The sequence below is a fragment of the Microtus ochrogaster genome, chromosome 5 (genome assembly GCF_000317375.1).
Source record: "Microtus ochrogaster isolate Prairie Vole_2 chromosome 5, MicOch1.0, whole genome shotgun sequence".
In the NCBI taxonomy this organism is placed as follows: domain Eukaryota; kingdom Metazoa; phylum Chordata; class Mammalia; order Rodentia; family Cricetidae; genus Microtus; species Microtus ochrogaster.
Genome location: NC_022012.1, coordinates 37,050,487 through 37,074,700, shown reverse-complemented (window position 1 = coordinate 37,074,700; position 24,214 = coordinate 37,050,487). Strand labels below are relative to the sequence as shown.

Genomic DNA, 24,214 nt, shown 5'->3' with positions numbered 1-24,214 from the left:
ATGGTGAATCTGGAGCCCATGCACACAGGTGAGGGGCGGAGGGAGTAAGCTCCGACAGGTGTCACCGCGCGTGTGGGAAGGGACCAAGGACAAGGACACCATTGCACCGCTCGAGGCACTGTGAGGGGCTAACTCCCCGGCGGCCAGGAGAGGGCGATGTGGATAGCGGGCCCTTTTGGGCGGGTGAAGATAGGTAGATGTTGGGGGCAGGGAGGGGGTAAAAGAGGCAAGTTTGGAATATGAAACCTTGGAGAACAATAACGAGGTGCACGAAGTTCCAGAAACCTTAGATCTGGGAAGTTAGACAGTGCGTGGGCCTTGGGTGTGCTGAAGTGCTGGAGTCCCAGGAGCTTGCAGATGGGTGGTTCACTCACTCAGTTAGGGTGTGGACCTGGGAGTGCTACGTGTATCCACATGCTGCGTGTTTGGTGTCCGGGCACCTGTGTGAAATGCAGGCAAAGTGGGCATGGGGGGGTGCCTAGGGGAAATGCTAGTAGGGCGGAGCAAAACCAAAGGCGCACCTGGGGCAGATGCCACGCCACAGGATCGTCCATTGATTAGGACTTGTGCAAGCACGTGTTTGTGCGTGTCGGGAGTATCTGACTGTCCCCAGCGTGTGCTTGGAGCAAAACCCAAGGAACGTCTTGGGCCACAAGTGTTCCAGATGTGTCTGGATGTGTTGCAGGTGTGTCCACTCACGTTATCCATCTGCGCTATGGGTTCAGTGTATAGTAAGCCTGTATCCCAGAGGGGATGGTGACAGACACCTCTGAGCACGACATCTCACGACCTCCTTTCCGGAGGAATAGGAGCCCTGGAAACGAAAAGGCCAGGAGTGGACAAATGAGAGGCGGGTGTGGAGAGACCAGGACCCATCATCATTCTCTGATCCTTCCATTCACAGCTGGGCTAAGGATGCTACTAAGCTAAAGGGTTGGACTTGGTGATGTGGGTTGAGGTGGGGAGGACTGATGTTCTGATTAGCTGCCTGAGGTGTTGAGCAAGGAGCAGAATCAAAGTGAAAAAAAAAAAAAAAGCTGGACCTAAGTTAGCTACTCAAAGCCTAGCCCCTTACCTCTGTCATACACAGTGCAGGAACCAAGTAATTTTTCTTTAGGACGTCAGGTTGCTGCAGAGATTATGTTAATTGCTCTAAGAGCAGGGAGGTGGGGAGGAGGAGGAAGAAAGCAGATCTTCTGACCCACTGCGCAAAGCAAAACAAGCTAGATCTTCCTGTCTCCCACCGTTCCCAGAAACAGGTATCAGTGGGGGCCCAAGGGGCCCATGATTCCTAGTTCACTTCCCAGCAGGGCTAAGTGCAAGGGTAGCTGGCAGAGAGATGCTGGCACCCAGTGCCTGGTGCCCCAGGATTTGCCAGGAAGGACTAGGTGAGGCTGAAGGAGCCATCCAACTGGGTGTCGTCCAGTGTCTGAAAAAAATTCTCAGATCCAAAGTGCTACAGCGGAACTGAAAGTAGCTGGGAACAGGGCCTCTGGGGGAGGCATTTCATCCCTCATTTCCTATCAGGAAGGCCAGTGTTCAAATGGGAATTCGTCTTAGCCAAAGGTAGCTCAGTAGAAGGTGGGGAGTTCTTTAGAACCAAGATCAGGGACTTCCTGGGGGGTTTCCACCTCCCTGTCCTACCGGAGGTTCTGCCTGGGGAAGTGGGAAGAGATGGAACAGCTGGATCCTGGTAGGGGAGCAGCCTGGGAGCTGGGAAGACCTGGTAGAGAGCAGGAAGGGAGAGGTTGGGAAGAGAAGGCCAAGGCCCTCCACCCATGCTAGCCCCTCGTTGATGCTTCTCAGAGACCCATACACCCCCGCTGCTCGGCATTGCTGTGAGCAGAGTGTGCTAAACGCACCCCAAAGTGGGGTGCTTCCTCCAGGTGGGGGTTCACCAACCTTTGTGCTCATTGCCTGATTTACCTCTCCAATTGTCTTAAAGGTCGGCTTGCCATATTCTTTTGCCAGTTCCCCTAGGTTGTTGGTCTTCCTCCATGTCACTCATGATGTCTTGGCCCCTCTGTGGTGTGTGCTCACCTCTCAGTGACATAGCCAAAGGTTCTCTGGGTTTGGAGTTTTTTGTGCTGTGCTTACTTTCTCAGCTTCATTATTGTTTGTTTAGTTTTGTTTCGTTTGTTTGTTTTTGGTTGGAGACAGGATTTCTCTGTAGCTTTCGAGCCTGTCCTGGAACTAGCTCTTGTAGACCAGGCTGGCCTCAAACTCACAGAGATCTGTCTGCCTCCCAAGTGCTGGGATTAAAGGTGTGTGCCACCACTGCCCAGTGACATCATTGTTTTTTGAGACAAGGTCTTGCCACATAGCTCAGGTTTATCTCAAGCTCAAATTAATTTTCCCGCCTCAGCTTCCCCAGTTCTTGGAGTACACTATGCCAAGCTTTTGAGGTCTTTGTAGGTCTTTTTTGTGTGGTCACTGCTGTGTGTGTGGAGGGAGGGATCCCCTTCTTTTTTTGGATTGTCTCATTATAGTCTCTTCCCCTGGGTAGGTCTCTTAAGCCTAGCTCCTCTTTCCTTTAGTCCCTCCATAGTAATCCTATATTCTGCTGTCCCTTAAATGTCCCCTGGAATTCCCAACTCCAGGCCCTTAAGGAAGCCTCCTGGTTGGTTTCCTGGAGTAGTATCAGTGTGGAAGGAGGATGATAGCCGTCCCCTAGCATGGACATAGACTTGCTCCTGGGTCCCCTTTCAGAGGGCTTCATAATTGTGAGAGCCTGGGGACAAACTCTGATTCCTGTGTGCCACAGCCTCCACGCTGTGTTCTTATAGAACCTTTCATTGCGGAGCCTGGAGATCTGAGCAAGTAGCGTGGGAGTTCTCAGATAGAGAGGGGCTTCCTGCGCTCAAGCCTCAAGGGATGGACAAGAACCAATCAGCTAGGAAGGGAGAGAGGTGGTGTAGTCAGCCAGAGGGTCCCCGTGTCTGGTCTTGTGGGTCTTTCTGTTTCTCACTGTCAAATGGGGGAGGGAGACCGAGTGTCTGAGACCTGTGCTAGCCGGAGCTCAGGAATGCTATTCCCGTCAAAAGGCCTGTCAGAGGGAGGGAGAAGAAAATAAGTCTACAGCCGAATAGTTGGAGCCTTGGCTGGGTCAGAAGTGGCACTGGAGGGTCCTAGGAAGGCCCCCTTGTGGAGGGACCCACAAAAGCAAGTGTTTGAGAAAAGAACCAAGGACAGGAATACGGAGAACAGTAGAGAGGGGTGGGGCTCCCATTTGCTCAGAATAGCCTAGACTCAGGAGGACACTGCCTGTGCCCACCTCAAGAGAGCACTGCCTTTGGGTGCTCGTGTTTCTAGATACCAACTAGGGGAACTACTTCTGACCAGGCCTCAGGAAAGCCAGGCCATCTTCACTCTGTGACAGTGCTAGATGAGGCAGATTGGGGTCTACTTGAGGTATCTGGGCTCTTACACTCAGCAGCTGAGCCTCCTCAGGGAAGGGAGGGTGGCAGAGAGCCGACTCTGACAGACTAAGATAAGAACATAGCCGAGCTGGCCCCACCCCACACCTCTCTCACTCACCCCCGGCGGTGCTGTCGGACAGGTGAAGGGTTACTGCCAACGTCTCAGGGAGTTTCGGTGTTGGCCCATTTTTAGGCTGAGACCCAAGGATTCGTCCCACCCATCAGCATCAGCCTCCTACCCAACAAGAACAGGTTCTTAGCATCTGAGCTTGCTGGGGACTGATGGAGGGAGAAGGTTTCCAGGTTAGCTCACCCTGCCCCTCACGAAGCCCCTCCCCCTCCCCCACCTGGAGAGTCAGGCTGTCACCAGGTCAAGGCAGCATGAGCGGACTTGGATGTCTTTAGAAATAACTTTTGGACACGATTAAGACTAAGTTCCACGTTTATTTAAAGGACAAGGGAGAGACTTCCTGGTGGTTGGAGGAAATGGGTGTTGGAGGAAAGTTGGGGTGACGGGCAACAGAATAAGGCTCAGCTCAAAAAGCTACCTGTTTCAGCCAATCCTCATGGTGCAGGCATGTATTCCCAGCTAGTCCTGGAAGGTTAAAACAGGAAGAGCATAAGTTCAAGTCCTGCATGACCTAGAGTGAGTTCAAGGCTAGCCTGGGCAACATTGAGACCCTGCCTCAAAATAAGGAGAGCTCTGGGGATATCTCAATGGTAGCAGAAGTAGGACCCTGATTCTATTCTCAGTAGCGCACACACCATGTTATCTGTTTAAATGTCCGGAGTTTGGAGTAAGTAGATTTAGTATCTCTGATTGTCTTCATGTTTTCGCTGTCCCTCAAGCTTTTCCTGTCCCCATGAGCAGTTTTCCTCTGATGTGGAATCTAGAAAATTCTAGTGGCTTCCTTGGTGAAGGACAGTTACAGAGACGCAAGACTGAAAGCCATAGATTTTCCCAGGGAATCGGGAAGGATGCAAGAGGGGACTGGAACTCGTGTCTAAGGCGATGCGATTTAGTAGGCACCCTTCACTCCCGTTCATCATCTCATTTAATCTTGTCCATGCCCCCGGGAGGTGTGTTCAGCATCCCTGGTTCAGGGGGAGAAACTTCACACTCCCATTTGTAGCTAAGGTCCCCTGGCTACTTAATGATGGCATTGGCATACACTCTGGTTTGTCTGCTGCCAAAACCTGCGCTCTGAAGTCCTGACTTGTGTGTGGCTCTGCTAAAGCAGGTTCAAAACCAGCAGAGGGAGAGACTTTCCCTCCCGAGACTTCCCAGCAGGTTCTGGTTTGGGGCTTTTTCTCTGCACTTCAGCGGTGAAGTGTGGGGGACAGATGGATGTTAGGCTTTACCCAGCTCCAAGCCGGGACAAAGTGAAGCCCATTTTCCCAGGAGTCGCAAATGAACAGAGGCCCCTGCCAGTTCTGTATACGCATGCATATACTACTGTCTGGAAAATGAACATCTGCAGCAAGAAAAGCTAAGGTTCAAGGGAAGCCGCCCAAATGCAGAGCAGAGGGGGTGTTCCTGAGACTTCATGACCCCCTCCCCAGTGCAGCAAGGCTGTCTAGGAAGACCCTACCGAGCTCTTACTATATACCTGGGTGTCTCCCTTCTTTAAGCAGTGTCCTCAAAACCATAGGGACTCCTAGGGTGGCCTTATTTCTTCTCCTACTTCCGGTGCATTTGCTGGTGTCTGCATCGCTGCTTTGCCTGGCACCACAGTTACTTCCTTACAGAGCCGTAAATAGATTTAAGAACTACACACATTAGTGCCATACCAAAAAGAAAGGGCTGGCGCTTTCTCTCCTCTTTTCCTGGGGCAGAGGTCCACTCTTTTCCCTCATCCTGATCATCTCCAGACCTCCAATGTCTACAGTGCCAACAGCCTGATTACCTGATGCAAATTAAGGCTGCCTCCTTGACTGGGATTGGCTGAGGAGCATCATATGCAAATGAACTCACCAAGACTTTATCTGGTTTGAAAGAGTTAAAGTGCTGCCCCAGAGAAGAGGGTGCGGTGGGGGGGGGGGGGGGAGTCCATACAATTTGAATAAAATATTCTCTGTCTTAAACGGCCAGATTTGGACGGTTTAATAAGGAGAGGAGCTGAGAGAGCTAGTTCAAAGTTGCCTCTTTCTGTCCCTCAGCTGACCAAGGAGGAGATTTAGGGCCTCTTAGGTGGTGGCAGCCTTCTGTTATGGGTAAATGTTTAATTTATTGCAATGGAGCAGAAAGGAGAGGCCAGAGCAGCAGCACTCGGACACTGACATGGGACCCTGAGCAGGTTTGCTTTCTCAACTGAGCGGTTTGGAGGAAAAAGAGGGAAGGGAAGGAGCCTCAAAGGGCAAGATCTCTGAAAAGGGTGGCAAGCAGGTAGGATTTGATTCCCCAGGCAGTGCACGACCCTCTGAGAGCCAGACAGCTGAATTGGGGATAGAAAGGTAAGAGGGGCAAACTTTGGTTAAAGTATGCTTACCTTCTTGGGTAGCCTTGTTATATAGAATGGGATATGGAAGAGTATTGTTTGATTTGTATTTATCACTGTTTTGTTATTTTTAAGACAATGTCTTCCTCTGTTAAGTTCCAAGGCTGGCCTGGAAGTTGTGATCTTCTTGACCTTGCCTCCTGAGTGCTGGGCTTAAAAGCATGTGCCACCCGGATTTCTATGAAATTTTAAGAAAATGCATTTCCCCAATTCCAAAAGAAATTAAGGGTGGGGATGGGCAGCTTCTAGGTCCTTATTCTTGTTAAATTTTATTCACTACGTCCAAGCGATGGAAGGGTGGTGATGGTTGAGGCAGACGATGAGAGATTGCAGTAGCTGTGGAGAAATGGAGGAAAGGTCAGGCTAGGAAACTAGCCCAGGAGGAGGGGATTTGCACCTCCAGGCTGATGAATATTCTAGTGGCTGTGTGTTCAGGAATCAGGAATTTGAAAGTCTGATGGTTGCGGTAATTACACATTCATCCTCGCTGTTTAGTTAAAGTCACCTATGTCACAGCAAGAAAAATGGTGACCTGCTATTAAAATCAGTCGTGTTTTCCTTGCAGAGATCAAGATGAGTGGGGATGTTGCAGATTCAACGGATGCCCACAGCACCTTCAGCCAGGTGGAGCCAGGTAAGGTGTTCTCTTCTGGGGGTGAGTGGTTAGGAGACACTGCCCAGCACTGTGGTGTTGCTTCTTGCTCAGCGTTTCAGATCCCAAAGCTGGATCTTGGTCCCTGAGGGACTTGTCTGGAGATCCCAGGGCCTGACTCTGGGGCCTTGAAGTAATAGATATTGACCTTAATAGAATAGGCCAGGAAGGAGCCAGAGCCTTGGGAACAAAGGACAAAAAGTTATCAGGGAGAGACTTGCAGTGTTGGACATCAAACCCAGGGCTTTGCACATGCTAAGCAAGCAGCATTCTACCACTGTATCCTGTGATGTGTGTGTGTACGTGCATGCATGTGCACGTGTGTGAGCGCGCGCACATGCACAAGCACATTAAACCCACAGCTTTGCTATGATAAGCAAATGCTCTTCCACTGAGCCATATTCCAGCTCTTTAATTTTATTTTGAGACAAGGGTTTGCTAAATCAACCAGACTGCTCTGAAACTCACCATGTAATGCAGGCTGGCCTCAAACCTGAGATCCTCCTGCCTCAGCCTCCTAGGAAGCTGGTATAAGCATATGTTTCATTTTAAAAAAGACTTTATTTTTATTTTATTATTATGTATTTATAATATGTATGCATGGGTGCATGAGTGGCTGTCAGAGGACAACTTTGCAGAATTTTTTCTGCCTCTATGCAGGTTCTGGGGATGGAACTCAAGTCCTGAGGCTTGCACAGCAAGCACCTTTATCCCCTGAGCCATCTCACTAGGCTACGATCCATGCCTTGATGTGCCGTTCTAACAGAGAAACAACCGGCTGTATTGCCAGGTCCAAAGAGAACCTATCTTTAGTAGATGCAGACCAGGGTCTTCCATCCATGGTTCTTTTTCTGTTTGGTTGTTTTTTCAAGATAGGGTTTCTCTGTGCAGCCCTGGCTGTCCTAGAATTGCCCTAAACGGGCCTCGAACTTACAGAGATCTACTGGTTTCTCCCTTTGAGTGCTGGGATCAAAGGCATGCGCCACCGCACCCGGCTTCCACCCAGGTTCTTAACAGTCTTTCGTAAAAAACTAAGCAAACGGGTCTGTGTACAGCGTTGGCCTTCTGAATGTTCTGTGCGTAGCCAGTGTGTGAGCTCCGAGAGGGATTGGTGCCTGGGCATGACTTTGCCTTGTGACGAGAAGAAAGGAATCAGGAAAGAATTGAGATGTTTCTTTCTTCTCACTTGTTTCCACCGTAGCCCAACCCTTGGTTTGAAAATGCAGCGTAATTAAAAAGAACTTGAAGGAAGATAACCAGGAAGATAACTTTAATAGCCTCCCAACAAGGCCCCAATTAGTGTTTCATCTGGATCATTAGAGACACAGAAGGGAGAAGGGGAAGGATTCGATGTCCTCGAAAACTAAAATCTTTTAACTGTTCTGGAACATTCTAGTTCTTGAAGCTAAAAGAGTGACAGAAGAGCTGAGGAGGGAGTGTGGGCAGAGGCTGGTCTTCAGAATCCACTTGCTACAGATTCTTCTGCTCTTTAGTTTAACATTGATACAGTGTCATTTGTTTGGGTAGCAATGGTGTAGAGCGACAGTCCTTATGTTTTGCTTTGTATAGAACAGCTGGACTAAAGAGTATGGACTAAGTGCACGCATTTCTCAGGGTGTTGTTCACCCCGCCATATTGGTGATTGAACTTAAGTACTTATGCATAGTGACCAAGCACTCTACAATTGAGCTATGTCCCTCCTTATTTACTATTATCTATCTATCTATCTATCTATCTATCTATCTATCTATCTATCTATCTATCTATCTATCTATCTATGGTGTTTTGCTAAATTGTCCTTGAACTTGCTTTGCAGCTCAGGCTGGCCCCCAACTTACAATCTTCCTGTCTTAGCCTCAGCTGGGATTCCAGGCCTGTGTCATCATCAAGTCTGACTTCGGTCAGCTTGCTGGTGTCATATGTGTTACTAAGGTTGGTAGAAAAGGGTGATCTCATTCTAAATTTCCTTCAATCTCAAAAAGCCGAGATGAGCTCTGTTGACGGTTGCTAGGGGCTGTGCCTGTACTAATAATCTCCCCTGGAGAAAAATGGAGTTTAGAGCAGTGGTTCTAGGGAACCATCTCTGTTCCCTCAGGCTCCGTTGGGCAGGACACAGTTGAGCAGTGTCCACATAGACAAAGACCACCCTTATCGCCAGAGCCAGGCTTTGCTGTTAGTTATTCTGACCAATGAGAGGAAGGTGGGGCTTCAGCCGCAGGAGGAGGCCAGGAAGTCAGTGTGCTATGTGCTGCTTGGGCAAATTCTAATCTCCTATGTGGGACTAGGGGAGCTGTGTACCAAGAGGATGAAGGGAGAGGGCATCCAGGGATAAACTGGGACTGTTGGAGGCATCCTGACATGCTGACAACCTCTCCTGACTCTTTGCCTCTTCAGGAGGTAGACGTTTGAAGGGCATGGTTTCAAATCAAACAGACCTGGGATAAAGAGGGGGCCAACACACGAGGCAGGGTGCTGCTTTTCTGTAACCAGCACTCAGAGGCTGAGGCAAGAGGATTGACAGTTGGAGAGTTCAAGTCTGGCTCTGACTGTAAGGCGTTCCAGGCCAGCCTGGGCTACAGACTGAATTCCTGCCTCTCCCTCCACATGGCCAAGAAAAAGCCTACAAACGGAGCCACTTACTAGTTATCTGATTTAATCATTTATCCTTTTCACTAAGTGACAAGAGAAAATGGATGTTGTCTTAGAGGGAGATTGACAGCCAGCCAGCCGAGGTCTAAAGTCTATACCACTATCTTGTTTTTGTTTTACTTGAGACAAGGTCTCACTCTGCAGCTCAGGCTGTTCCATAATTGTACGTGTACTACGTGTGTACTATGCGAGTAGACCAGGCTGGCCTTGGACTCACAGAGTGCTGGGATTAAAGGCGTGTGCCACCAAGCTTCGAGCTACTACTGTCTTTTTATGTCACAGAAAGTGCAATGAAAAGTGCCTGTTCGAGACCAGCCTGGTCTACAAGAGCTAGTTCCAGGATAGGCTCCAAAACCACAGAGAAACCCTGTCTCGAAAAACCAAAAAATAAATAAATAAATAAAAAAAGAAAAGAAAAGAAAAGTGCCTGTGGAGGTCAGAGGTCAGAAGAAGGTGTCAGATCCCCTGGAGCTAGGGTTTGGGTGTTAAGGAACCAACCTAGGTTCTCAGTAAGAGCAGCAAGGGCCCTTAACCACAGAGTGGGAGCTGCTGTCTCTCCAGCCCTTATCACCACCATGACTCTGTAACCCTGGGTAGTACTGCAAAGGGCCACAGGTGCCTGGGGTTCCCTTTCCCCTTCACCGAGCAAGTGGGTCAGTTCCAGAAGTTGGTTTTGCTCTGCTTGCCAATCAAGAGGAGATTTTACATGGGTTCCTCTACTCCCGAGAGAGATAGTGATGCCTTCTGTCTCCTGGAGGTTTTCTGCCCTCCCATCGGCCCTTCAGGGCTTAGCTCAATGGTAGGATTAATGCTTAGGTGCTCCTAAATTAAGGGTAAGAAAAAAAAAAGAAGTAGCTAATTAAAGTAAGCAAACTTTCTGGAAAGTCATTCTGACTCTTTTTTTTTTTTTTTAAACCCGTGGAATGGAAAGCTTGTTACCAGTTACAATGGTTACCAACTAAGTTTAATGGTTTCCTTTGAAATTTTAAAAGACACATTCACCTCCCCAGCAGGGGCTGAGTTAATGGGTGGTTTGCCTCTGGGTTTTAAAGGAACTATAAGCAAAGATGACCTAGAAAAAGCCCTGTGTACTGGAGAGCACCCACAGTATTGTGTGAAATCCCTAGGGCATTAGGGCTGGGAGCTGGGAAAAGGAAATGAGTTGTCCGGTCCACTCTGAGTTGGCGGGCATCTTTGGAGGGCTTTCTCAGACCTGCAGGGCAATTCATACTTCCCCTTTTCTGCACAACCGAGGACAGAATGCTCAGGACCTCAGATTCTCTTTTTTTGCTGGCAACCAAGGAAGACTCTGGAACTCCTGTCTCCACATACCCCCCCAACTCCCCTCCGCAGCAGGCACTAAAGCCTACCTCCTCTGCATGCAGCTATTGACTTTTCGTTATTCCTATTACTTTCTCCCTGCTGCTATTTTGCCTTCGCTCTGTTTTATTCATTTTGCAGCACTGGGGGTTGGACCTAGAGTATCAGACGTTCGAAGCAAGTGCTCTACCACTGAGCTAAACCCCTAGCCATGTGTGCACCCTTGCAAATGCATGCACATGGAGCCCAGAGGACACATCTTTCCTCAGCTACTAACCACCTTGTTTTAATATAGGGTCTCTCGCTGGTTTGTTTAATCGGCTGGGCTAAGCTAGCCAGCAAGTCCCTAGGCTCTTCCTGTCTTGCATCTCTGTTCCAGCTCTGGGATTACAAGAGCACGCCACAATGTTTTATTATGGAGGCTCCGGGGATTGAATTCAGGTCCTGATGCTTATGTGGCAAGCACTTTACCAAGCCAACTGTCTGTCTGTCTGTCTGTCTGTCTGTCTGTCTGTCTGTTTGTTTTTGAGGCAACCAGACTGGTCTGAAACTCACATAGCTCAGCAGGCCTGTACTTCAGGCAGACTCTCTGCCTCAGACTCTCATCTCCTCTTCTCAACCAAACAATCGAATAAAAATACAGTCTTACTGGAGCTGGAGAGGATGGTGCAGTGGTTAAGAGTACTGGCAGCTCTTCCGGAGGACTTGAGTTCAATTCCCAGCACCCACACGGTGCTTCACAACCATAGGAAACGCCAGTCCCAAGGATCTTATGCCGCCTTCTTACTTCTGAGGGCACCAAGCGTGTATGCACGGTGCACACACACATGCAGACAAAACATCCACACATAAAATAAATTTTAAAAAATAAACAAAGATATAACCTTACCCATGTTTCAAAAGCCCTCCGGTGACACCAGCACAGCTGGCCTTTGGGGCTTTTGGCCATGCTGATCACTTGTAGCCTCAAACACGAAAGAGGAAAGGCAAAGCCATGATTTCAGCAGGAAGGAAGGAAAGCCTGTTGTGGTATATGCCTCCTCCTGCCCGGCCACATGAAAAGCTTTATGGACATCATCTCATTTAAGTCTTACAATAAACATAGAGGTGTTCAGCCCTATTTCCCCCAACAAGGAAATTGTGGCTAAGAGTGGAAAATTAATGTGTTTGGAAGCTAGAAATGTGTTTGGAAGCTACCACCAGGTTCTCATCTCGTCTCTACCTGCGTATTTGGCCAGCATTCCTCCATGGATCTTTAGTCTCCTCTTTACAAGAGAAGACTTTGAACTAGATCGTCTGGGAAGGCCGATGCTTAAGGTCTCTTCCAGTGTGCTTTCCCCTCTGTGTGCACCTCTCTCGGCTGCATGAAGGTTTCCCAGGGAGTTGAGCGCCGGCTTCCAGCCCCTTCCTCCCAAGTCTCCTCAGTCAGCACTGCTTCTCTTACTGCCTTCCATCTTGTTCTGTGTGGACTCCCATCCTATTCTCTGGCCTAGCCGGCAGTCCCATGACCACAGTCTGTGACCTCCACATTGCAGCCTAGACTGGGCTCTGGAGTCCCTGCCGCCGTGGAGTTTTCCTTCAAGGACAAGGATTCCTGGTGCTGTGGATAGCAGTGATTCTGGGGTCTGTTTATGAGCTGTGAGCACATTTTGGACCAGAGGCACTGAGAATGGGTGCCATTATCCCACTTTGCAGGTGGAAAAATTGGAGTTGGGGATGAGAAAGGATGTTATCTCAGGTTCCCAAGGTCCCTTACCCAGCACATGACAGGCTGAAGTTTGGACCTTTCTTTTCTTTCTTTCTTTCTTTCTTTCTTTCTTCCTTCCTTCCTTCCTTCCTTCCTTCCTTTCTTCCTTCCTTCCTTCCTTCCTTCCTTCCTTCCTTTTTTCCTTGCTTTTTGAGACAGGGTTTCTCTGTGTAACAGCCCTAGCTGTCCTGGAACTAGCTCTGTAGACCAGGCTAGCCTCAAACTCACAGAGATCCATCTGCCTCTGCCTCCTGAGTGCTGGGATTAAAGGTGAGCACCACCACCACCCAGCTAGTTTGGACTTTTCTAGTGACTTTCTACCCATAGATGCTAGTGGGAAAACCAAGACCCGCCCACTATGGGAACCCAGAGGAGGGGCAGCATCATAGCAGGTGTCTGGATGATGAAAGGCGGTCTTGGAGGACCAGAAGGAACTTTGGTCCAACCCAAGACACAAAGCCCTGCCTGGAGCCAAAGAGTCTTTGCTGGGTGTCTTAGTTAGGGCTTCTGCTGCTGCAATGAAAACAAAGGCAAGGTGAGGAGAGGAGGAGAGGGTGTTTTGCTTTGTTTTTTTGTTTTTTTTTTGTTTTTTTTTTTTTTTAGCTTAAATGTCCATATTGATGTTCATCATGGAAGGACGTCAGGATAGGAACTCAAACAGTGCAGGAGCAGGAGGCAGGAGCTGATGCAGAGGCTGTGGAGAAGTGCTGCCTCCTGGCTTCTTCATGTGGTTTTGCTCATCCTGTTTTCTTATAGAACACAGGACTACCAGCCCAGGAATGACCCCACCCATTATGGGCTGGGCCCTCTCCCATCAATCACCAATAAAGAAAATACTTTGCAGCTGGATCTTATGGAAGGGTTTTCTTAGTTGAGGCTTCCTCCTTACAGATGGCTCTAGCTTGTGTCAAATTGACATAAGAATAGCCAGCTTACTGGAGATCAGAGGGAAAGAGGAGGGTCAGCTGCTTCTGTTGGTGAATGGCAAGGGTCTAACCTGGGAAAGAACTCCCTCCTTCACCTCTTTTGGGAACCAGTGTTCATCATACTAGCGGGGAGGGAGGGTACTGGCTTTGTTGTTCATTCCTCCCAGTTGAGACATCCTTGTCTTATCTGTGAGACTGAATGACTAACATCAGTCTGCAGTCTAGAACCACCCAGAAGACTCAGTTGTCTGGTAGCCCAAAGAACTTCCAGTGTGACTTTAAACAAGATGGGCATGTCTATCCAGGGGAGGACCAACGAGGCACAGAGAGATTTGTGGTCTCCTCAGACCTTTGAGAAAGAGTAGTGATGCCCAAGGTCTAACTAATTCCCTCTTGGGTAAGGGTCAGCTCCTTCCTGAAACTCGCAGATATCCACCCTCCTGAGTTCCTGAGGAAGTAAGCTGAGGATTGCCACCAAGAGGCGGGGTTCCAGGAAAGACCAGGAGGGAAGTTTTGGGAGATGAAGGTAGCTTCCAGTTCCTATGTAAAGTGGTCTTTCAAAGGCTGGAAGGACAGGAGGAACCCAGAGGTGCTTTAGGGTCAGGTAAGACTCTGGGACTGTGTGTAAAGAAAGAGGCTCCTCTCGACACCTGTTCTAAGGAGACTCGTGTGTAAGCGCGTGTGCACACACGTCCTGCCTGTTTATGACTAAATAAGAGTGGGTGTGAACTGCTTGAAAAGGACACACCACCACAAAAACACCATCTATTATACGGTTGTAATTAGGAAACGTGCTATTACCGAGATGTGGGGAAAGTGCCGGAGACTTCAGCTTCCTTGGGATGGGATGGGGTGGGGGAGGGGGGTGATCTGCAAAAATAAAACAATGAGAGGGTGTAGCTGGTCTCCAGGACTGATCCTCAGTCTGCCTCAGATCCGTCCCTCACTTCTGCAGAACCAGGATGGGTTCCTGACAGTATCAAGATTCTGAGAGCACCTCTTACTGTGCGCCCTGCGCCCTTTGTAAACATTCAAACCCATCCTTGGAAATGAAATCCCTGTTAATGAGAGTTCCTAGTCTCCTTGTTGGTCACTTGGTGACCATCCCTAAGAAAAGCCAAACCCACAGGGTAGTGGTGGCACACACCTTTAATCCCCACACTTGGGAGGCAGAGACAGGTAAATTTCTGTGAGTTCAAGACCAACCTGGTCTACAGAGTTCCAGGAAAGCAGGGCTACACAAAGAAACCCTTGTCTCAAGAAACACACAAACAAAAAGTCAAACTTTCTCCTTTCTCTTGGTTTCTTGTTCATATAGGAATTGAAGTGTCTGAAGTTCTTACTATCCCTCACATACGAGCTGGGTGGTGGTGGCACACACCTTTAATCCCAACACTCAGGAGGCAGAGGCAGGCGGATCTCTGTGAGTTCGAGGTTAGCCTGGTCTACAGAGCTAGTTCCAGGACAGGCTCCAACGCTACAGAGAAACCATGTCTCAAAAAATAACAAAAACAAACAAACAAAATCCCTTATGTGCAACCCTTGTGCTGTAGTCTCGTTTTGACTAACTTCAGAGTGGCTTCCATCTCACCTTATTTCCGTGTGACAGGGAAATTAGAAGTGATTCGCCACCAGGCTTCCAACTGCCACTCAATTTGCTGAAGGTCCCAGGAGAGTAGCCTACAGTGTCTGGAACTGCCTTCTGATCCCCAGCCCTTGGAGAACCATAGCAAATAGAACAGCCACAGAGGTAGCTTGTACCTATGCCCTGATGATTTCCAGCTATAGCTGCTCATCTGTGGGTTCCCAGCCCAACCTGCAGGGGTAGCCAAGGGTACAAACCCAACCAAAAGTCCTACCTGCACCACTATCTCTTTCTCTTGGAAGTCTATTTAAGGAAATGGCTTCCTTCTTTTCCAGCATGACAGGGGGCAGGTTGAGGACAGAGGTAGGCAAGTGTGAGCTGTCTTTATCGCCTGGCTTTCCTTCCTTGCCTCTGAGTATATATATTCCTGTGTCCCAAACAATCCCAGAGGGAGGACCATTGTTTTTCCAGTCTGTCACAGATCAGTGTTGTTGTGATGGGATTGAGTGAGACCCTAGGGTCTGACCTAAGACTGCTTCCAGCAACATCGAAAGAGCTCCAGGTCAACAGGAAGCTCCTGGTGTGCCACTAGCCTTTCTAAGATCTCACTCTTGCAGTCTGTACCTGACCACAGACCTTAATGCAGATAAACCTTGGCCAGTTGGTGCACTGCCTAGAAACAGTTTGTGTTTGGTAGAAGGATATCTCTTGCCTTTGACTCCCTTGAGCTGGATACACCGGAACCTGGGCACATCTTCCTATGGCCTTGATCCAGAGATGGCAGACGTGGGTGGATGATGTTGGGTCTCCGGTAGGAGACAAGGCATCAGTATATTCATGAAATGCGTGGCACCTTGCCTCCAGCACACAAGGAGATCAGGTACTGAACAGTGTGTCCAGGCCACTGCAGCAACCTAGGACTTCATCCTTTTCCAAAACCCGCCTCCTCCTCTAGAAACAGATGAGGATGGGGCCGCAGGGACAGGAAAGTTTCAGGCAGCACCTGCGAATGAGTTCCACTTTCTAAGCTGTTTGCTGTGGCCTGGGGCACTGCCAAGGACAAGAACAGAAAGGGACAAGGAGGCCCAGCTTCTCTCTCATTCCTTTTTGGGGGAGTGAGCCTCTGATTTGGGGACACAGGGACCAATTCAGAGCTGAGTGTACTTAAATGGGGGTGGGGGGGGGGGCTATACGGAATCATCCCAGCTTTCTCTTATGTGAGTCTGAGTGGCCAGGGCAGAGCAGGGCAGGGTTAAAGTATGTCCAAGGTCCTTCCTCTAAGATGACCAGATTAGATATTTAGGGGCTTCAGCCACCAGCAGTTTAAAGTGCCCTCCTGAGTTCTCCAGAGACCTGTGAGGGGTCATGGGTTAAAGGCAGGAAGGGGAGACCTTTGTGCCAAGACAGGCGCCTGGGAAACAGAGCTATGGGCATCTCCCAAAAAGCACCAGTGAAATACTGTTGTTGACTCAAACAATAATAGGTGCTCATTTGCATGGTATTTTACATATAGGTTCCATGAAAGGGCTTTCATCTCCTATCACTGCACCAATGGAGCCCCTGCACCCCCTCACTCCTGACTCCATTCCTGGGGAGTTCATTGTATCCCCTAGAGTCTAGAACCTCTCCCCCACCCCCCACCCCCCACCTCTCACCCCTACAATCCTTGGTTTATCCTAGAAAAAATTGTGGTTGGCCTTGCTTGCGTGTGCCTGGTCCAAGTGTGCTCTCAGCAGGTGGCCTGGCAGGTCTGAGCCAGCAGGTGACCTCAGGTCTGGATGCCCCACCTGCTGGCTGTCAGTTCCAATAAGGCCCTCAGCCATGGGACTTGTCCACTCCCCCACCCTTGTTCAAGCTGGAAAGAGAATAGAAAAAGTCAAACCTGAGAGCCCAGAAGAGGTACAGAGAGGAGAGGAAACCGGGAGGTTGCTATGACAATGGGGTCCCGCTCATCATTTGCATAGGGTGATGATTTCCATACTGCAGGATAAATTTCCATATCCCTGCCTCAAAGCCCGTTGGGGTGGGGAGGGGGAGAAGGGAGAGGTCATTTGAAATTCAAATGAGGCTGATTAAGGTTGTCTTGAGGAGGGAAGCGTGGACAAAAGGGGTTAAGCTGGCCGGCTAATGTTGGCTCAAGGGCTCCAAGTTATCAAAGGAAGGCGTGCCTAATGCTTCCTAACTCCCATCTCCCCAGACCCTGGGAACCTGCCTGTGGAAGTTATGACTACCCAGCCAGAAGACAGACTAGGTCTCTATCCCCTCTTACACCCTCTTGGTGGCCTCAGGTCATGGGGTCAGGACCACCACATTGTAGTTCTAGGTTCTGAACTTCGTTCCTCTGAGGGCTTCAGGACTGGTCATGTCTGAGTTTTTATTGTCTGAGAAACAGTCTCTGTAGTTTGTTGGCCCAAGAAGATGAGAGGATATCTGGATTCTGATCTCCTCTTTCCCACTCTACCACCCAAACTGGCGATGCCCCTCTTTGAGCTTGTGTTTGTGCCTCAGGTGAAGAGTGGCGAAATGGAGGTTCCCTCTAGCCATGGTCAGCGCTAACCCACGAGGATGGTGTGCACACCCAGTCTTTTCCAGGCTCTTTGAATGATGTGAATGGCTCAGGAAGGGCTCTGTTGCTCCTCTAGCCAACTCTGACCTCGGGGTCATTAGTTAAAGGCTTACTACTCATTGCTCATTATTTAAAGGCTTTCTGCTCATTTTTTCTCATCTATAAAATGGGATTAATAATAGTATCTACCTCATAGGCTTCTGTGAGGATCAAAGTTTGTTTGTAAAGCACTTAGAACAATGCTTGCCAGTTAATGTCATTTCTTAGTATTCATTCCTGGAGGACAAAGTGTCCATGCAATGGGTGCAGTGACCTAATAGCCAATTAGAAGCATGGACTCTATCTCCTAATCAAGCTGGTCTGTGGTCCAGGACTTCAGAGCTAAAACCATGCTCCAGTGACTGCTAAGTGATCATATGCAGTGTGTGTGTGTGTGTGCACATACCCTTGTGAGGACTGTGTTGGTCCTAGCTCAAGTGTGTCTCCATCTCTCAGGAAATAGGGGCAAGAAGAAGGGAAGGACCTGAGGCAAGAGCCCTCTTCCACCTACTGCTAAGAGATGGGAGAGTCAACAAGACCAAATGTTATTTAAAATTCTAGAAAACCTAAAGCTTCTTTCTTGCTTACTTGACTTACTTCAGCCATTTTGAATGAAGTTTATGTTGGCAGTAATATGGTGGCATTTGGATAGCCAGTCATTCATTAGCCTTTCTCTAGGGCTTAGTGTCCTTACCTGTAACTGATAAGTCTGGGTTTTAGACCCTGTCTCAGAACTTGCTAAGTATGCAAGGTTGGCCTTGAACACGTGACCTTCTTACTTCTAACTCCAAAGTACTGGGATTACAGGCAGGTGTTGTATTGTCCTGCAGGTTTCAGGTTTGACCTCATGAACACACAGAGGACAGACATCTTGCCTCTCTGGTCTCTTCTGATTAAAAAAAACCATGGTCAGTGTGCTACATTGAAATGTGCATATTGAGTATGACTAGAATAGAGGTCTACTTCACAGAGCATATTTAACTGCCTTTGAATGCAGATTCAACTATTTTTCCAGGGTCAGGAGACTCTGATGTGTGCTTTTGATGAGAAATCTTAGGTTGCTGTGTACTACTTCCTTGCATCAGGGAACTGAGACCCTAGACCCTTTCTGATCTCAGGAGGCTCTTTCGTCTTGGTCCTAAACCATATAGCCCAATTGGATTCCTTCTATTAATGATTTCAGCAGCAGTGTTTCATCAAGAAGAGATGTAGGGGCAATGCATGGATGCCCCAGAAATCCCTATCCATAGCCCAAATGGAAAAGGAATGGGGATTATATTTCCTAAGATATTGGAAGACTATGGTGAGATGGATTTTAGGGAAGATGATAAAGATGCTCAGGTTCATTAGTGATGTCTGCCCTAGGCACAGTGTCCATGATTATGGGCATGTGTAGAACTTTTCATCACCGTCCATACCCTGACTGGACCAGCGATAATTAACTAGTGGAAAATTGAACCTCCTCCCTCCTAATTCCTACAACAGCCCTCTTCCCACAGTTCTTCTTGGGTCCTTCTGGGTCCTGCTCTTCAAGCAGCTTCAAGGGGTGCCCCTAGGTTCTAGGTATTTCCTCTTAAAAGAAACGTGGCAGGAATGTCATTAGGAACTTTTGTTTTTGTTATTTTAAATTATGCATATGTGTCTCTGTTTGTGAATGTGCATGTGAACATGGGTGCCCTCAGAGGCTAAAGGTGTCAGTCAGATCCCCCTGGACCTGGAATCACACTTGGTTTGTGAGCTGCCTGTTGTAGGTGCTGAGAATTGAACTTAGGTTCTCCAGAGGATCAAGAAGAGCTCTTAAGTACTGAGCCAGCTCTCCAGCCCCTAGAAACTTTTCATTTTCATATCGAAGGGAGATGAACATTTACAGAAAATTCAGGAAATGTAAAACAGTTTTGAAAATGAACCTACAGCCCATCACAATGTGTTCTGAGGACAAAACCTTGAATGGGTGGGTTATACTTTCTAGTTCACTGGTAGAATTATTTATTTTATTGGTGTGTGTGTGTGTGTGTGTGTGTGTGTGTGTGTGTGTCTATGTCTCAGAATAACTTTCCAAGGGCTTACCTTCATAGTTGCTGGCTTAAGAAGTACCAGAAAGTTGTCAAATTGTCCTTAAGTGTCACCAGATGTTCTAGTGAGTTCTATTGGGGAGAAGAGCTGCTGAGAACCATCCAGAAATGGGAGAGGCCCAATCTCTGTGCTGAGTGCTCCTTGCATTGTTTACCAGGCAGAAGTGAAAAATCCTGCTGGAACAGTTCTTGGTATGGGCTTCCACCTCCCTCACCCAGAGAATTGTTCCCCAGGCAAAATCACATCCCATTGCTGCCAAAGCCATGCAAAGCAGGAGGCCCATCAGTCTGGGTGTCAGCTCTCTTGGTTCAGAGGTGGGAGGGCAGGCCTTCTCCTGGACCCGTCTCCTGGTGCTGGGGAGGCCTGGCAGGCAGCATAGCTCACTTGCTGTCTCTTGTTTGTTAGATGCAAAGGGGAGGAGCTGCCCCCCGACTCATACCTCCTGGATTCTGACCTTTTGCTTTCTTCTAATCTGTTGGGTATTTTGACCATCCTGGCCTAAGGGGAGTCTACCTAAATCCTGGAACTCTAGAGTTCAATGTGCCTTTTACACTGTTTTGAGCTCCTATAGTCTGTTCATTAGGATGTTTATTCAGCCCAATGCCTTCAACTGTGGCCTCTCTGTTGAGAGCTTCTTGGTAGAGATGGGGTCTTGGATAGCAGGTAGGACCAAGGTGATGGTAGAATTGGGAAGCTAAGCTGAGCCTTGGATGAACACTCAGACATTCTCAGAGTTTGTGCTGTTGACAGTGGAATTGCACTTGTGGGGGAAGTCACACCACATTAGGCTCAGTGACCTAGAGCTTTGGACTTCCCGTGGGGATCATCCCCAACCCATACCAACACTGTCAAGCTTGTGTCACTGTGGGTGCAACAACCCATCAGCCAAGCCTGTGGACTTGTGTTGGCAGCGTAGACTGTCTCCCAAGCAGGCTGGGCTGGGCTGGGCTGTAAATTCACTCCTGTCATGTCTACACGTAACTTGAACTTCAGAGTTGGGAGATTGTTTCTGGGATGCTTGAGACTCGGCTTCTCATTTGTAAAATAAAATAATAATTAACCTCACCTTCCCTAAAGCCAAAAATCTACCCGGGCAATTCCCCTGGGTTCCTGGCAGGCCCGAGAGCCATGGTTCCAGGGAGTTGGCCTCACCTCTTGCTTTCTCTCCTGATGCAGAGATTCAGAAAGACTAAAAGCTAAAAGAAGCTTACAGAGACCCCAGAAGGCGGCCCTTCCAGTTTAACAGAGATGTCACCCATTCATCCTTAGGGTCACAAACAGGAGATTCTGGATAAGCTTTGGGAGCCCTCTCTACCCTGCCCCTCTCTCTCCTTCTTCCTCCCATTACTGATCTGTTTGTGTGCACAGCAACTGCAAGGAGGCAGGCGAGCCTTCCTGCATCTGAAGAGGCCCAGGCAGAGGGAAGAAATGGCCCTGATACCTTTTCATCAATTACATCCAATCCTTAGATTTTAGAGATGGAGAGAATTGTAGCGCTCATCTGATGGCCTTTGATAAGTTAGTGATGTCTGCTTGAGTGTTTCCAGGGCCACAGCAACTACAGGCTCCCCTGTGGATAATTCCAACAGAATTTCCCTATACCCCGGGTGAAGCCTGCTTTCCTATACGCCCCTGTTCTTCTCTTTGAATGGATCTGGCTAAGCTTGCTTCTCCCCCACACCAGACTTTGGGAAGGACAGAAAAGACAGCTGGTTTCGGCACTTGCGCATAAGATGCAGCAGCAGCTTTTAGATGTCCCCTCATTGAATCTTTTTTCAACTTTTACTTTAAAAATTTTTTTTAGTCAGAGCTAGAGAGGTGGTTCAGTGGTTAAGAGTGCCGGCTGCTCTTCCAGAGTTCAATTCCCAGCACTTGCATGGCAGCTCACAACTGTTGGTTGTAACTCAAGTTCCACTGAATTCAACTCCCTCACACGGACATACAGGCCAAATACCAATACAACTAAAATAATAGTAATTTAAAAAATTTTAGTCATATGGACAAGAGAAAATTAGTTTAAGAATTAACTCATCTCTCTGTCTCTGCCTCTGCCTCTTTCTGTCTCTCTGTGTATGTTTGTGTATGTGTGTCAGACTTGCCATGTAGCTGAGCTTGACCTTAAATTCCTGGTCCTCTTAGATCCACCTCCCAAGTGCTGGAACTATATAGGCCCGTATCACCATACCTGGCTCGTCTGTATTTTATTGTTATTTTAAGTTTTAAATTTATTTTTATTTCCTAGAAACTCACTGTTTTTCTAAATTTTTTTTTAATTATTTATTTGGGAGAGGGATGCTTGCTCTGTCACTTGTGTGGAGGCCAAAGGTCAACTTGCAGGAGTCGGTTCTCTCCTTCCATCATGTAAATCCTGGGATTCAATGTAAGTCTTAGGCTTCTTGACAAGGGTTTTTAACTCCTGAGCCAACACACTGGCCCCTTACCTGTATTTTTTTTTTTTAGATTTATCTATTTTATGTCTATGAGTACTTTATGTTCATATGTGTATATATACCACGTGCAAGCCTAGTGACCTCTGAAGTCAGAAAAGGGCTTCAGATACCTAGAACTGAAGTCACGGATGGTTGTGAGCTACCATATAAGGGCTAGAAACAGAACCCAGGTCATCTGCAAGAGTAACAAGTGCTCTTAACCACTGCCGTCTCTCCAGCCCCCTATATTCTGTGTTTTTGAAAGATATAATTGGTATTTTATTCATGTGTGCTTAGTCAAACTGATACTGATTTATCATGGTGCAATCAGGTATGGAATGCCTTTTTAAGTTTTTTTTAAAAAATGTATTGATTGTGGGGTATGTATGTGCGTGCTATGGTCCATGTGGAGGGCAGCGGTCTCCACGTGGCTTTCAGACATCACTTCTTGCTTGCTGAGACCAGGCCTTTCTTGCTTCTGCTATGTAGTATATACCAGGCTAGCTAGCATAATAGCTCCCCAGCGATCCTCCTACCCCTCCCCCTCTTGCCATAAGAGTGCTTAGAGCACAGATGCACACCATTGCATGCAGCTTCTTACATGGTTCTGGGGATTAAACTCAGGTTGTCAGGTGTGTGTGGCTTGTGATTTTTACCTACAGAGTCATCTCCTGAAACCCCCTCCCCACTTGGAGACAGGTCTCACTGTGTATCTCTGGCTCTCAAGGAATTCACTATGTAGACCAGGCTGACATTAAACTCATGGAGAGGCTTGCCTGCCTCTGCCTCTTGAGTTCTGGGATTAAAGACACAAACCACTATGCTTGCCAGGGTTCCTGAGCCCATTTTTACAAATATTACCCAGCAAAGTAGCAGTATAGAGAAACACAAAGCCCAAAGGAGTAATCAGTGAGGTCTATTTCAGCTTAACCCTTAGCATGAACAACAGGCTTTTAAACAGGTAAATCCTTCCAATCATCAAAAATGAGAATAATAGTTCCTCACACAGCCTTAAGCCAGGCTTGGTGACACACACTTGTAACACCAGGACTTGGGGACAGAAGCAGGAGAATTGCTACAAAGTTAAGGCCAACCTGATTTACACACATTATACTTCCTATACTTGAGGTTCAATTCTGTGTCCTAGAGATACTTGTATTAGACCTACTGATCTGTTCCTGGAGGTGTCCTGTCTGTAGCAGATGAAGTTCCTAAGAGCTCCTTAGTTAGATTCTGACTATAGCCCTTTCTCCAGATGGACATGGCAAGAAAGTTTCAGACAAGAGATCTAGGGAGCAAAAACTGGGTCTGTGACTTGGCGGGAGGGTTCTTTCCTAGCATTTTGTCACAGTTGCTTCAGCCACTCGTTTCTGCCTTATTTTATTTAGCTTCATTTACTTTTGTGTTTTTTTATTGTGTATCCTTTCAAAAGCACAAAGGGTAGAGGCTAATACAATCAGCCCCCCGGTATCACCCTCCGCTGCTGTCAAATTTCGGCCATTCCTGTTGCTGGAATATTTTCTTATAAATTATAGACGTTGTAATTCTTGACTCTAAGTGTGGGAGTATGCATCTCTAAAACATAAAAGACAGTTTCCTTTTCATGTCCAATTAGCATTATTACACATAACAAAACTAATCCCTCATTTTAATTCCTGTGGTGGTTTTGGTGGTCAAGTGTCTTAAAATATGCCACTTGAGTTTTTAATTGCCCGGTGTATCAGCTGTGATTATTTCTATTCTTGGTTCCAGTTTGACGCTGGCTATTAGCTTTGTTGACAAAAGACTTCATCAGGATCCTCATTGTAACAGTGATTGTAAAAGTGGGGTGGATCTGTGCAATTTGACCGCTTTGGCTGACTATCCACTCTAGACAGAAAAGCAAATTGCCAGCTTGTTTGTTAAAACAATTTCCTAATTAGAATAAACCAGTGGTTTACTAATTTTAAAAGTGATTGACTAATTGATTACTGATGGGATGGGGGAAGGACGACTCACACATCCCACAGCACATTGCGGGAGGTGGGAAGACTGACTTTCTAGAGTTGGTTCTCACCTTCCACTTGCAGAGGCAGATGCTCAATTGTTTCTGTCTCTTCACTCCAGGCTAGCGCTCCACCCCCCCCCCCCTCATCCCTATCCCAGTATCAAGTGCTGGGACTGAAGAGCAGATACCTGCCACCATCACAGCTGATTTTTAGGTTCCGGGGATTGAACTCAAGTTCACAGGCAGTGCTTTTACTCGGTGAGCTATTCCCTAGCCAGAGAGAGAGAGAGAGAGAGAGAGAGAGAGAGAGAGAGAGAGAGAGAG

At 47.8% G+C, this 24,214-nt stretch overlaps 1 protein-coding gene across 2 annotated transcripts in view; it reads left to right on the top strand.

The window, feature by feature from the left end:
* Positions 1–24,214, top strand: part of Pou2f3 (POU class 2 homeobox 3) — an 86,914-nt gene continuing 62,700 nt past the window's right edge. For both annotated transcript variants that reach the window (XM_005347152.3, XM_005347151.3), the window contains exons 1-2: positions 1–28; positions 6,483–6,551. In XM_005347152.3, coding sequence (XP_005347209.1) covers positions 1–28; positions 6,483–6,551 — 97 coding nt within the window. The remainder of the gene's footprint in view (positions 29–6,482; positions 6,552–24,214) is intronic.